Source organism: Dromaius novaehollandiae, chromosome 1, assembly GCF_036370855.1.
Source record: "Dromaius novaehollandiae isolate bDroNov1 chromosome 1, bDroNov1.hap1, whole genome shotgun sequence".
NCBI lineage: Eukaryota > Metazoa > Chordata > Aves > Casuariiformes > Dromaiidae > Dromaius > Dromaius novaehollandiae.
Genome location: NC_088098.1, coordinates 74721984 through 74735856, shown reverse-complemented (window position 1 = coordinate 74735856; position 13873 = coordinate 74721984). Strand labels below are relative to the sequence as shown.

The following is a 13873-nucleotide window of genomic DNA, read 5'->3' as shown; positions in this document are numbered from 1 at the left end:
GTTACTGCTGACTCTGGCCTTGTCTTGCAGACATCAATTTTCTTGGTAAAAGAAGCAAATAATTTTTCTTCTGTTGCATTTGTGCATTTCTGTATGAGTAACTAATTATAGGGATGTTCTATTTTGTACATGAAAGAAGGCTGGGTGAGGATTCTGTTTGTGCAGTGTGGTAGCAAATGCTTTATTCCCTCTCTTGGCTGGTGGTCAGAGGGTGACTGTTTACTATCACTGCCAGCTGCCGATATAATAACTTCAGTGTAAATGGTAGATGCTGTGTTGGACAAGACTTGCCCAATTTAAAAAAATAATAATAGTGACCTGCATGCAGTTTATTCCTAGAAAATAAGTGGGAGACTCTCCTTTTTCAGAATTTTGAAGCTTTCACTGCACATTCCAATAAAACACGGAAGTACAATCACTTTAAACTTGCTGTCTTCTGCCTTGACAGATCTGCACAATGCAACAAATCTGAGGTCACGGTCCTTATCTGGAACAGGACGGTCTCTGGTTGGCTCATGGCTGAAGTTGAACAGAACAGATGAAAATTTTCTACTCTATGCACACTTAACTTACATCACTTTGCCATTGCATCGAATTTTAACAGGTGAATTTTAACATTTATTACCTATAAATGGAGAAAGCCATTAGGCTCCCAGGCAGCCTTAGTACTGGAAGATAAAGTTCCTCTTTCTCAGGATTGCAAGATAACCAAATTAAGAACCAATCTACTGACAGCAACAGATGGAGCTGAGACCTTTGATTAAGGGAGTTATGGAAAGGCAACTGTGGAATTCGGAGTGGTCTCCTTTGGTAATTTCGACTTTTAAATTTGGGCTCTGCATGAAGAGTCACTTGGATTGGTCAGAGTGCCCATACTGATGCTTATAAATCTGTCAGGTATCCAGTGTCATTGATTACAACACAAACATTGCCATGTCTGACATGCAGAATTAGAATTCCTCATGTCGGTGGTCTAGCTCAGTAGTCTGCGTTCACTCAGGAGCAGCAGTACTATGTGACACCAATTGCTATGCTGGTGATGGCCAACTCTGCATTTGTTCTGGTAGGATAGCATGGTAAACTGGCTTTTACAATCTGCAGGCAGTACTGAAGTTTTGATTTTCATCCAGATAACTTTAGTCTGTCTGCAAATACAGGTGGCTGAGGGAAAACAACTGATCTGTGTGAACTTCGTCAGTCAACAGGCTGTGCTACCCTTTCAGAGATACAGGTTGCAGTATGTGGGTCCCTGTGGGACTCTGAGTTACTCCTGGAACCTGAGAAAGCAGCAGTGGTTAAGGATTCTCTCCTCTGTCTAAAAGCAGTGGCAATTCATTTCAGATAGGTATTACTAGTGTTAGTACGCTATCTTTATGCTCCCTAAGTGAAGCCCTGAAATCCCTTCTCTCTGAAAATACTCACTGGCCATCTCAGGCAGAAAGAAAAAGTTTGATCTTCAGCTGCTCAGCAATACCTGGACAAAACCATTGCTGAATGCCAAAATCTAGACTGGAATACCCTAGAATGGAGTTATGATCCCAGAACTACTTAACGTCCTAGCTCTGACCTTGGAAGATCGTTATAAGTGTTACTTTCTCTAAGAACTTAGCCTCTTTCCTTCTGTTCCCATCCAGCAGGTAAGATGACTTCTAAACAGGTTTGCCTGGACCACAGGCTTTGGCTCAGTGCATTCTTTTTCTTTTCTGGGTCTAAAAAAAAGAATTCACCTGAAAATGAAACCAGTCAATTGTGAAGTGGTTATTACCAGGCTGCTTCTGAAAGATAACAAAGAGGAAAAAAGTTCTTGGGAAATCTGTTGTTATTTAATGAGGTTAGTGTGCTGCTGAAAGTGTTAGGAAGATAGTGTGGGTGTGCCATTAATATAGTAAGTTGTACTATGCTAGTATAATAGTTTGCAGTCTTGTCTTCATTTGCAGTCTGAGATCTTAAAGCCTATTGCAAAAGTAGATTTGTTCCTACTCTGCAGAAAAGGAAGCTGTAGCTGGTGAGGTAGAAGTAGAAATTACATATAGCAGAGACGTTTCTACATCATTTGCCCTTTCACTGTATGTGGGGTTGATTTCAAATTAGAAGAAATTAGATTCCAGTAAAAGTTGGTACTCTGTAATTAAGGGTTGACTTTGAACAATGTTTCAGCAAAATACATAATTATTCCTTAATATAGTTCTGTCGATATTCTTTCAGCTGCGGAGCTAGAGTTATCAAGCGTGCTCGCTCGCTCTCTCACCACAGGCATTTTGGAGGTCACAGAAGATGTATTGTTCCTGCTGGCATTTAATACTTGCTCAAGTGGGTGGCATAAATGCTTCCACTCTCAAATATTTGCTTTTTGCTTGAACGCCCTTTCTGAGACTTGATTTGTTTAACACATGGTTGCAGGTGTCTGTGTATATCAAGACATACAAAAAAAGGACATAAAATGTCTGGGCTCTAAGGCAGACTTTTAATCTGCAGTTTTTCCACTACCAGCATTTGCTTTAGTTTGGCACACTGGGTGGAACCTATTTTCAAAGCCTTTTTGCAATTAACACATTTGTGCCAGGGACAGCTTTTTAGAAGGGGGAGCATTTGCTTGGGGCAGGGTGAGTGGGAAAGATGTTCATCTCTCCGGGTGGTACTAAGAAATTAAAATCCTAGGGATAGTGATTGCAGTATGTTTAAAAATGTCTGGAATATGTGCCTGTTGATAAGAGTTCCCAGGTGCTCCAAACCCTTAATCATCTTTGTGGCCTTTTGCTGGGCTCGCTCCAGCATGTCCGTGTTTCATTCTTTACAAATGTGGCTAGAGCTCTCTAGGACTGTGGATCAATTTTTATTCCTGTCATCCTCCTCTTTGTGCAGGTATATGCGATTTGCCCCTTAAGACATAAGTCATTAACCTTCCTCTATCGCATGTGCTTCCTTTCATGTTCCTCTTTCTCTGTGCAGCCCAGTTTCCAGATATTTTTACATATGGCAGTGCCAGCAAGCTGGTTTTACTATCCACATTTGAAAAAGATACCCATGATTATGACAGGTGTTTTACAGGTTCATCTTGTATCATATTTAGACAACAGAGAGCTGAAGGCTTACTGTAGCCAGAATCAACAGAAAAATATTTTCATGGCAACCTTTTGAGCACAGAAATGTAGGCTTCAGGCTAAAAAAGGCGTGGAACAGTTGAATTGCTTTTGTCCAGATCTTCAGAGAGAAAATCTCTTTAAGGATCTTGGGGATTGGTGTGTTTCTCCCCTCAAGAAGAGGGAAAAATCCATGGTTTTTCCTGTGATGCAGCTTCTACTCATTTCTCTGAAAGATCCCTGCACTGTCCACATCTGACACATGCTGTTTCATCCCAGTATAAATAATACCTAGTAGATCAGGCATCATCTCTACATGATGGCATGTATTTGTGGTTTACCATCTCAGCTAGGATGCAGCTTGGGAGGAATTAGAATGGGCTCTATTAATACGCCCAGTCCCATGCTAGTTATGTTTTAAATTCCTTTAGTGGTGTAACAAGGGGAGTAGCTCACAGTGCGGAACTGCATCTCCGATTACTGTCTTACTTTCTCATTCTGTGGATACTTCCAGAGGCCCCCTGAATTTTCTCTCTTGTTTTGTCTTTCCCTCTCTCTTGCCTAGATATCCTGGAAGTGCGGCAGAAACCAATCCTGATGACATAGCAGAGAGCGGGGCACTGCCTTGGAGCCTTGTTGCCAAGTGCCTAACCACAGCGGTTTTCTGTGATAGCACTACCATCTAGTGTCAGGAACGCAAACCTCCACAGGAAAAAGGGAAGTCAAAGAATACCAGCCAAACAAAAGTGCCTCTTTCTTCCTTCCTCTGCTGTCATACACCGTCTGCACACTTGCAGTACATCACTTCAGTGTTTCTGACTGGAAGAGGACTCTCAGCAAAACAAAACGAGAAGGGGCTGTGTTTAAAACAAATCGATGCTTTATGAACAGTTTGTTACTGTGTTTACTTTATAACTAAGAAACCAACAACATGTACAGAATGTGTTGAACTTTATATTCTTTGAGAGAAACAACTTGAGAATTTCTTAATGATGTACTAATGAACGTCGTTCCACAGACTCCTGCCTATACTCTCCTTGTCGGTTTGGCTTAATGTGCGTGTAAGCGCACATGTGCGTGAGTGTTGGGATTCAAGGGATGAGAGAATAGTTTACTACTGTGGAAGGTAAAGGAAAAAGATGCTACAAAGATACTTTGCCATTTTGGTATGTGCAGTGGGTCAGGTTGGAGCTTAAAATATGCTTAAAATGTTCCCATTTGTTTGTATGTCAATGTTAGTAGGACAGGTGAACTCTGCTGACAGATTTCTGTATCTACCAAAGAACAGCAACATTTTCATCCTCAAGAACTGTGTAAAAATGAGCCAGTGGGGAAAAGGCTAAAATGTGCTGCTATAGTAAAGCTGAGGTTCATATGCCGTACTACTGCTGCTTATCTCTGTTAGCTGAGTCGATCTGAGCTCAAGTCTAAAGTGGAAAAGTAGGAGGCTCTTACCGGACTCCAAAACTAAAAATCTTACCAACATCCTCCTGCATGCACAGGACTTCAGAGTAAGTAAAGATGTCCTTACAGTAGTGGTTGTAACTAAGGAGGGCACGAGAGCTGATTAACATTTGGGCAGCTTTCCCAGATTCTTCATTTCCTGGTGATGCTTCTCTGTACTGTTATGTGCTGAAGCACAAAGGGTTTTCTTTAAAGACAAAAGATATAAATGTGATTCTGCTCTGAAAAGTGACTAAAAATAGCATAATGGGAGGTTGGAATTGTGTGTCAGGAGCTCTCAGACCAAAAAGCCTTATGTTTACAGGTAAAATGCAGCTTTCTCTAAATAGTGGGACTACTGCGATCTGATCAACAGTGGTGATATGGGAGCTGGTCAGTACTTCAGTTTATTTACAACTGCTTAAGTGGCACAGCAATGGGTAGAGTAGCATGTCACCACGAGCATGTGAGGCACTAATATACGCACAAAGGGAGACCTGTGGAGAGAGCAAAGATGCCATTTTTGTCACTCTTCAGATTCTCAGCCTCTAAGCTCTGCCCTGGCACCACAGTTACCAAGATGGCATGTGCTCTGAGCCTGGATCTTTTTTGTCTCCCTCATACCCAACCATTCCCAAAGTGCTTTGTTGTAATTCTCTTAGAAGCGTCTCATGACTTAACCTCTCAAATAGGACTTTCTGCTTTTTTCTTCTGGCCAGGTTCCAAGAAATAGCTCCACTTCAGCATAAAGGTAGACTAACTTTATCGTTCAGCCCGACATGATGAATCCAGCATGGTAAGGAGGTCTTTTTTTGTTTGAGGCTAGGCCTGGAAGCAGTCACCATTGTGCAGAGTGATGGCATTTCTAACACGGGCAGCATGAGTGCATGGCAGGGACGGCAGACCAGTTTTTAGCTTGCTTCAGACGTGTTGCAGCAGCATTAGAAAAGCATTCACTTTGGCATTACCAGCACAGCGGCTGTTCACGTTGCAGACTTTGAACTTTGCTCCTTGGGGAGTGTGTGTGTGTTGAACTGTCTAACTTGAGGCATGTAATCTGGGTGCCTAGGCTTCCTACCAAATCCAGGGAGAGAGAAATGGAATACTAAATCAGAGCTGAATTACCCTCTCCAGAAACCGTATAGGCAGTCTAGGGGTTTTCCTGAGATCCTAGGTAATGTGTTTAATGTCAGACAGTACAAATATTCTCCCTATGTACTCCCCTCTTTCTCCCCCCACAATGTCCATGCCAAGGATTAAACCACGGTTAAGCTGGAAGACCCTTTTCCAGTCCTGCTCTTAGCCTGTCACTTTCTGCACTTTGATACTGCTGGGCTGAGCAAAACATTGCAGCTTTCCTTTAAATATTCATGGGGGAGGGAATGGAGAGAGGTTAATATTTTCACTGCTACTGGCAATTGATGCCTTATAGTCAAAGAGCCAGAGGAATAACAAACTGGAAATATATCCAAATCAGAACGTGAGTTGTAGGATCGTGAATACTGCTAAGTCTACAGCAGTCATTTTTAATGCTTTCTTGGTGTCTGTGTAGTAAGATTCAGTAGCTTAATTTTTCTGTGGTCTGAAATCCTGAACAGGTTTTGCTGCATAAGACTGCAGAATAAATGGCAAATGAAGAAAGATTCTAAAATAGTACATTAGTGTAAAGGTAATGTTACAAAAAATACAGTGCAAATCCCACATCCATTATGCAACGTGTTAGTGCTTTGTTACATCTACAGGGATGAATTTTGGTGATGTCTAGTTTTTGAAGGGCTGTGATATAAAAGTCCTGAAGAGAGTTGGTCGATTTATTTTATCTGCTATGGGTACCTTGAAGCCTCACCTCATTTGGTAGAAATGGGCTACACATATGCCCAGATGGACATCCATAGGAAACAGAGATCAAAAAGTCTATTGAATGTCAGTAGGGCTTTTAAGAAGTAAGTAGATGTACTGGACTCCCAGATATCTCCTTTCTAAACAGCTGAAATAAAATTTTTAGGTATAGCACCTGTTGATCACTTTCTGTTATCGAGTGAAAAAAAAATACAATGTTTTGCTTTTAAACAAACCCTTAATTGTAATTGATTGTCCTCATACAGACAGATCCGCAGGGAAGATGGTAGAAGTTTTGCCTGTTTGAAGATGGCACAGCTGGACCCTTAGCATGCCATTGCACTATACCAAAAAAGAAAGGGAATGTTAGAAACTTCTGACCTTTTTAATTTGGAGGGTTTTCTCATTCTGTAGTTCCTAAGCAGGAAGCCAACAGATCTGAGCCTCTAAAGGCCACTTAAATAATTGCTGAGAAATAAACTGGCGTGTTCTGCATGCCATAAAGACTTCAACAAAGTATAGTGGTTGATGTCTTGACTTTTGGAGCAGCAGCAAGTTTCATTAGGTATATTGATGCTTGACAACAGTTTCTCATGAGAAAGCACCACACTTAACAAATCTGGGAAGCTTTACAGAGCTGCTTTATTTGTCTAAAGAATCCCACGGCATCTCATGCTCAGTTAATTTCTTCCATCTTTCTGCCCATTCACTTTTGCTGGAGATCTGAGGCTTACTGCTTGAACTAGCCACAGATGATGTCTATTGACAGATGTCAAATGCAAGGTTGTAAATCTTCTCAACCTTAACAGATTTTTCACTGCTATCAGTTTAACAAGTAAAAAGCCTTTTTTGTTTCTTTTCCTGTTCTTTTTTTTTTAAAAAAGAAACTCTTAAATCAGTTTTTTTTGTATTAGCAGATTATTGCTCTGCTTTTGAGACCACAGTGTATGTGAAGTTGCGTTCTCTTGTTGCCAGCCAGCACAGGATGGGTTCCAAGTCTCCTCTTAAAAGAAGCCATTTTTAGAAATGTAACAAATCTTTCAGCTGTCTTGGCTAATCCAGTTTGTGTGGGTTTGTGTTCCTTCTCTTTTTATTCCCTTGGTCTTCATTGTTTACAAGGTTTGAACATGTTGGGATGTGGATCACTGTTACTCAGTTTTCCATTTCTGGGCACGGTACGCTTTGCTGAGAAGCGAGTAGTTTTTGAGGGTAACTCTTCATAGTAAAAGGGTTTTCCCAAAGTATATTCTTATATCAAGTTTTTATTTAAAAAAAAAATAAAGTCAAGTCCTTGGCTCTGCAAACAGATTTCTGCTGGCAGGCCCTCATGTATAGAATCCCATTCTAGTCACTGAAGTTCTGTGTGGATGTGAAGTCCACTTAAAATACACTTTTAAACTATTAAACAGTTTCTTGCCGATCACTAATTTTTCACTTTCCAGATGACTGTTTGTCCTGTGTTTTATAGCCTAAAGCTTCCCCTTGTTAAAGATGGATAAGATTTTCAGAAGTGCCTAAGCCCCGTTGTTATCTAGCGGGGCTTAAGAACAAATTTTTATTTAGGAAATAACTCAAGTATTCTTAAACTCTATCTGTAGTGGGTGTAGCAGCATCGAGAAATGACAAGGTTAGAGTTCTTGGAAGAACTGGACTCACCCTTCACACTAGAAGGATTCTCATGGTCTCCAAAGGTCACTAAAAGCTCTGGAAAATGGGTTTCTTGTGATCACAGCAGTCAGATATCTGCGAATGCCTTATCTTGTTTTGTGAGCTATGCCTGGAAGAAGTGTGTGGTATTGGTATACGGAAGTTCTCTGTCAAAAACAGGTGCAGTAGAATCCAGATAAAAGTATTGTTCAGTAAGTAGCTTTTACACCAAACCTTAAGCGAAACAGTGTTTTACACCAGAATGTAGCTGTATGGATGCTTGGTCAAGATAATACAAGGCTGCAAGCAGTTTACAATGTTTAATGTTCTCTGTGTAAATATATAAATATTTATGCACATGTTGCATGGTTTGTTTGGGTTTTTTGGCCTCATTGATCATCAGTGTTGATTAAAAGATGATCACTTGAAAAATCATGCTGACACTGTCCTAAGCCCTCTGAACAAGGAGCAAGGAGAACCTTTGTGCACCAAAAATGGAATTGACTTTACGTGTGGCAGCAGCAAAGAAAGTGTTGGACCCTGCAGCCAATAAACAGACCTCTTAAATGATCATGAGTTTTGTTAATAATATATTATTATTATTGTTGCCATTTTACTAGTAGTTTCTTTCCTTTTGTGCCTAGTGGTGGTTGAGTTTGAATGTATTCTTGGCTGGTGGCAAGCCTGAGCATTGGAATAACACTCTGTGGCACTTTGAGCAAAGCCCAGCTTTTTGATGATACTTGTTGAGTCTTTTAATGATCAGCCTCTGACAACTACACATTGTATAAGGGGGAAGAAGTAAAAGGTCAATGTACTCCTGAATTGGTTTTAAAAGGCTTTTTTGTTTTTTTTTCCATTAAATGCTGGCATTAAAAAAAAAAAAAAGTCCTTCTAAACTGATATGTGTTTTCTTTTAAACTTAAATATACAGCCATTAATATCCAGGTTAATGCTGAGTACAGTATTGCGGCTGATAGCTGTAATGATTTCTTCCTGAAAAATTTAGGAAAAACTTTGATATGGGCTTGTGTAACATTGTTAAAATGAGATTACTGCTTAGCTAACTGTTTATACATTAAATTTTATTTAGCAACTTCGTATTAGTTTTGGTTTAAAGACTTGCAAGGTGCTGCATCCCCTCTCCCATTGATTTTTGTGACTGTCATTTTACAGTAGGATTGTTCAGGGGATTGTTTGCTTTAAGTAAAGAATAGTCAAAATGTAGCCCTTGTTAAACATCACCAGCTGGGTATCAGGTGACGTGCTGCCTTGCTGTCAGTTCCATTTCGAAAAACTGCGGACCAGGACTGTTTCACAAACCGCAGTGTGGTGTCACATCTGCGCTAAGCAACGTATGATAGCTTGGGGAACAGTGATACGCTAGGCAAAATGGAAAGTCAGAACTTGGAAGGAAAAATAGGGCATTTTAGCTCTTCATGTGGATATTTGCACATGCATGTGCAAATGGAAAGGTATCTCAGCTGGTCAGAAAGTACTAAATGCCAGTTAGAAACTAACAGTGTGATTTTACTTGAATGCTTTAAAATGAAAGGTTTTGAGGGCAGCCAGAGTGGAGAAAGCATTATTTGAAACAGTAGAAAAGACAGAGCAGCGGAAGCTTGCAAATCATGGTAATAAAGCTCACTAGTTTATAATGGTCTTTCAATGTAAGTTAAAGTGAAATAGAAAAAGGTGTGGGGGTTTTTGTTTTGTTCTTTAATCCAAATGTGGGTGGGACAGAGGACTGCCACGTACATCTTTGCGATGCATTCACCACATCATTTTAATTAACGAACCTCAGGAATATACTAAAATGGTTGTTTTGACAAATAATCTTGTTCAAAAGAGCCCCTGCTTTGGGGAGACAAGTTAACTTCAATGTCCTTGCATCCTGCAGTATGTGCATCTTGCCTGTCCTCATCTAGAGAGATGCTCTCAAGAAAGACTGTAATATTGCTTTGGAGGTGAGTTTATTGTCTTGGTCTGATGTCATTTAATAGCCAAAGTTAAATACAAGGTAAAATTGCACTTTGCAGATTGAAGAAAAAATGTATCTTTGGTAGCAGATAGTAATTGTGCTTGTATACTCCTGTCAGAAATGTTGTTCCCGAAACTTGTAATTAAGAGTTTGCAGAAAGCAAAGGAGTAAAACGCAGGAAGACTGTGGGTCTGAGTCTCATTTTTCATAACAGTATAAATGAGAATCTGGGAATAGCAGATGCTGCTTGGCAATGAAAATGTATTAAAGTACATCAAAGAAAATATAGGTTAATTTAAATCTCATTCCCAGCTCAGTTCCTCGCGGTGGTGCATAGATCACATCTAGCACTCCCACCTCAGGAAGTAAGTCACGCGTGATTGGTTAAACCAGAAAACAACTCCATGAGTCCAGCTAGTTGGCTTTCCCTACAAGGGTTAATGTCAGTTGAGAGAGTGGTGTGAAAACAAAGGTAGATGATCCATTTTGTTGTTTGGACAAGACAGAAGTGTTTGTGCGTACCATGTGGATTTACGCATGTGGGATGAGTGAGGAATTCTCCCCTCCTCTGCTGCAGCAACACTGCAGATCAAATCGGCCAGCCCCAGAGCTGTCCTTGTACAGGATACATTGCAATAGTGCACGGCGTCTAAGCAAAAAGAGCAATTGTTTGACAAAGCATCCTTGTCAGAGCACTACAGGAACGAGGGCTGCAGGAGGGAAGGAGGTGCCCTGTATAAACAAAGCAGACTGGGTTGGCAGCTTTCTGTGGAGGGAGGATAGCACTGCAGAGGGATGCTGTTCATCTGGATGAACTTCAGGTGATAGTGTGGATTTGTGAGCAATAAGTATATGAGTAGTTAACTCATCTGGTGGTGAGTTCCCTTCAAGTAAATGTCCCAGTTAAAGGAAGATGAGAATAAACACTTCTAAAACCTCACTGCAATGGATAGAGCAGCTGATGGTTTTCAAAAGGACAGTTACCCTACACCCATCAGAGTAGAGCTTTTGTATTTAAAAGCTTTGTCTTGAAGTGTTAATTCCGATTGCTTTAGTGTTTTCCTTGTTATCTATTTATTCCAACATTTACTTAATTCTGGTGATTCATAACTTGGTACTTCACGATATATAATTATTCAATCCACGTTCTCCCCTCTCTCCCCAACATGAAAAGGCATTTATGGCCATGGCTCTTTTTTATGCTGGAGCAATATTGCTGGGGAAATCCAGTAAAAGCATTTTACCAAACGGTCTGCAGCCCTCTTCTTCAAAGTCTCATACTGAAACTCTAATTCAGGTACAACTACTGTGTTCATCAAAACTTAATGTCACTTAGCAATAGAGAATGCCTTAAGCCTGCACTAAGTCTAGAGGCATCCCTTGCTCTTGAAAAACAAGAAGGTTGGCAGAACCACTTCTCCATCCCTGTCCTTACCTTCAAACTTCACAGTGGATTTTGCTTTGAAGATGGTTGGGTGAAGGATGTGGCATCAAGGAATGAGAAGGGCTGTTAGTATCATTATTCAAGTTTCCTTCTTGGCAAGAATAATTCTGAATTACATGCCTCCTGATAAGTACATCTATAGTTAACCTGCCTAACCTGTTAGGAGGAGGTTAGCCTAGGTAATTGTTCATAGCAGTCATTTTTTACTTCATTTTAAAGGTAAGGAAATTGTTTAGAACTGATTTCATAAACTGCCCAACCTATTAAAATTGGTGTATGATTTATGTTTTTCCCTCTGTTGTTAGGGAAGTGCTTTTTAGAATGGAGAAACCATCCACAAGTTTTCCTGGGAACTGCAGTTAACAGAGTTACTGTTTACAGGTAAGAATGTCCTGACTGCCCATCAGTTCAGGTGGCGCTCCAAAACTAGCACTGACCATAATTTAGACAAAACTTTGTACTGTGTTGTGTCATCTATGATATAAGATAGCGTTCTGCTTTGTCTATTATAATTAATAAACCAAAGTCAAACCTTTATGCACTGGTATTGCCTGAAGAGGCAAATTGTAATCATGTCTTTGAAGCCTATGTCTATCTGTGCAGACTTCCAGCAATGATTCATTTCTGTGCTACAAGTCAGGAAAGGTTATTATGTTCCTGATAGTAATACCCACTAAACTGATGATCAGTGCTTATTTTTGTACTACTTACTAATATTCAGGATGTTATGATGCAAATAATAATTAAAAAAATGGTTATGAGACCTTAAAACAACAACAACAACAACCAAAAACCCCCACAACATACTACTGTAACAGAAGCCTGCTAGAAACTTGGAAAAGCCTGCCAATAATTACCTGAAGCGATACTATTTTCTTCTAGTTCTTTACTCTTCTTGTACTGCACATTCCCTCTTTCAGTTGGTAATTGTGTAGCCTTCCTGTATTTCATGCAGTAAAGTCTGTTATGGGTGTCCACATAGTCCCCTACTGTAAGTTCTGGAGTAGTGCAGGGGTCTTATCCAAACAAGTTTGTTGCTCTTCTCTGTCTCAACTTTGGCTTTCTTTCTTATGACCATTGAATGAAGCAAGTACTTTTACCAAAAGCAAACTGTTTGCCAAACCTTGACTCTGAATGCATTCACAGCTTCAAATGTCATGTCATCTGTAAAGCTGCTTTACTCAAAACTCCTTGGCTGGCTGTTGCTCTTGACTAGACTTTCTTTAGCACTAGATTGTAGTAGGCAGGTAGTTTGTCTGTCAGTGCATTAGTTGGGTCACGATGAAGTGTACTTGTCGTCTTCACTAGTGTTTATAGCCTGTGGCATGTACATAGCCTTTAGGTTATAGTTGAAGTGCTTCTCAGATTAACCTGTTCTGACCTCTGTATGACTCCATTGCTGTGACTAGTCTGCTATGGGGATCATTTTTGCACTGGATTAGTAAAAAGACTGTGATTAATGCAGACTGTCCTTGGACATTGCATTTTCTGTCTGGATGTTCAGGACTTAGCATCTTGAGCACTGTTATTTTTGTCCTTTTCTGTTGTGCAAATGGTAAAAATCTTTGGTGATTAGTGTTTCTGGAGCCATAGGTTCTCTGAAAGATGTGAGGATTCTGTCATTGCTTATCATTAGGTTTTGTTACACTTGTGCATCTACATATAGCAATATTAATCTCTGTTCTCATGCAACTGTTTTCTTCTGATAGGATATGCTTTCTACTAATACGTTGTCTATCCATTTAGATCTAATCATTTCCCCCTCAGCGGTTATTACTGCCTTTGCTTTCTTGTCACCAAGTCACCTAGAAGTCTTTTTTCATTGTGGGCATATTGTAGTATTTCTGATTATATTCAGTCTAATATATAATCTAGATTCAAGTTACTGGTAATGTCCAGGGCTGGAGTATGATTGAAGATTTAGGAGGCTTTCTGTATTCTCTGAATTTGTCCAAAAGTGACATTAGGTAACTTGTATGAATGAGCATGAGGTTCTGTGCTGGTTTGGGGAAAATACAACTCATTTAGTCCTAAAGATGCAGTAATGTTCCCTAGTACTTGAACGTTGCTTTCCTTGAAGCAATGTTTTCAAGCCTTTAGATTCTGAACTGTGAACTGAAAGAGAAACCACTGATTCTCTGCCTTATTTTACAGATGGTTTAGTACATGACTTTGAGGGCTGTAGTGATTCCACAACCTTCTAAGATGCCAGCTGTGACAGAAAAAACATTGAGACCGGAATCCCACTATACCGCAAGCTTGCTTTTTTATAGCTGGAGTTTTTCTAGTTGTGTGGTGTAAAATTTATATTCTGCTGTGAATGCAAATGTTTGAGCATTAGTGTAATACACGTGCCCCTGCTGCTCCTTGTGCTTTGCTCCTGTGCTATAAGAAAAGCGGTATACTTGCCTCAGTTATAGGGCATATTTAGGTTTCCTC

General features: G+C 40.1%; 1 protein-coding gene across 3 annotated transcripts in view; it reads left to right on the top strand.

Moving 5' to 3' along the window:
- Window positions 1-8908, top strand: part of KIAA0930 (KIAA0930 ortholog) — a 92279-nt gene extending 83371 nt beyond the window's left edge. For 2 of the 3 annotated variants that reach the window (XM_026114096.2, XM_026114095.2), the window contains exons 9-10: window positions 449-604; window positions 3646-8908. In XM_026114096.2, coding sequence (XP_025969881.1) covers window positions 449-604; window positions 3646-3686 — 197 coding nt within the window. In that variant the 3' untranslated portion in view covers window positions 3687-8908. The remainder of the gene's footprint in view (window positions 1-448; window positions 605-3645) is intronic. The other variant, XR_003261318.2, reaches the window with a different exon arrangement.
- Window positions 8909-13873: the final 4965 nt, after the last annotated feature.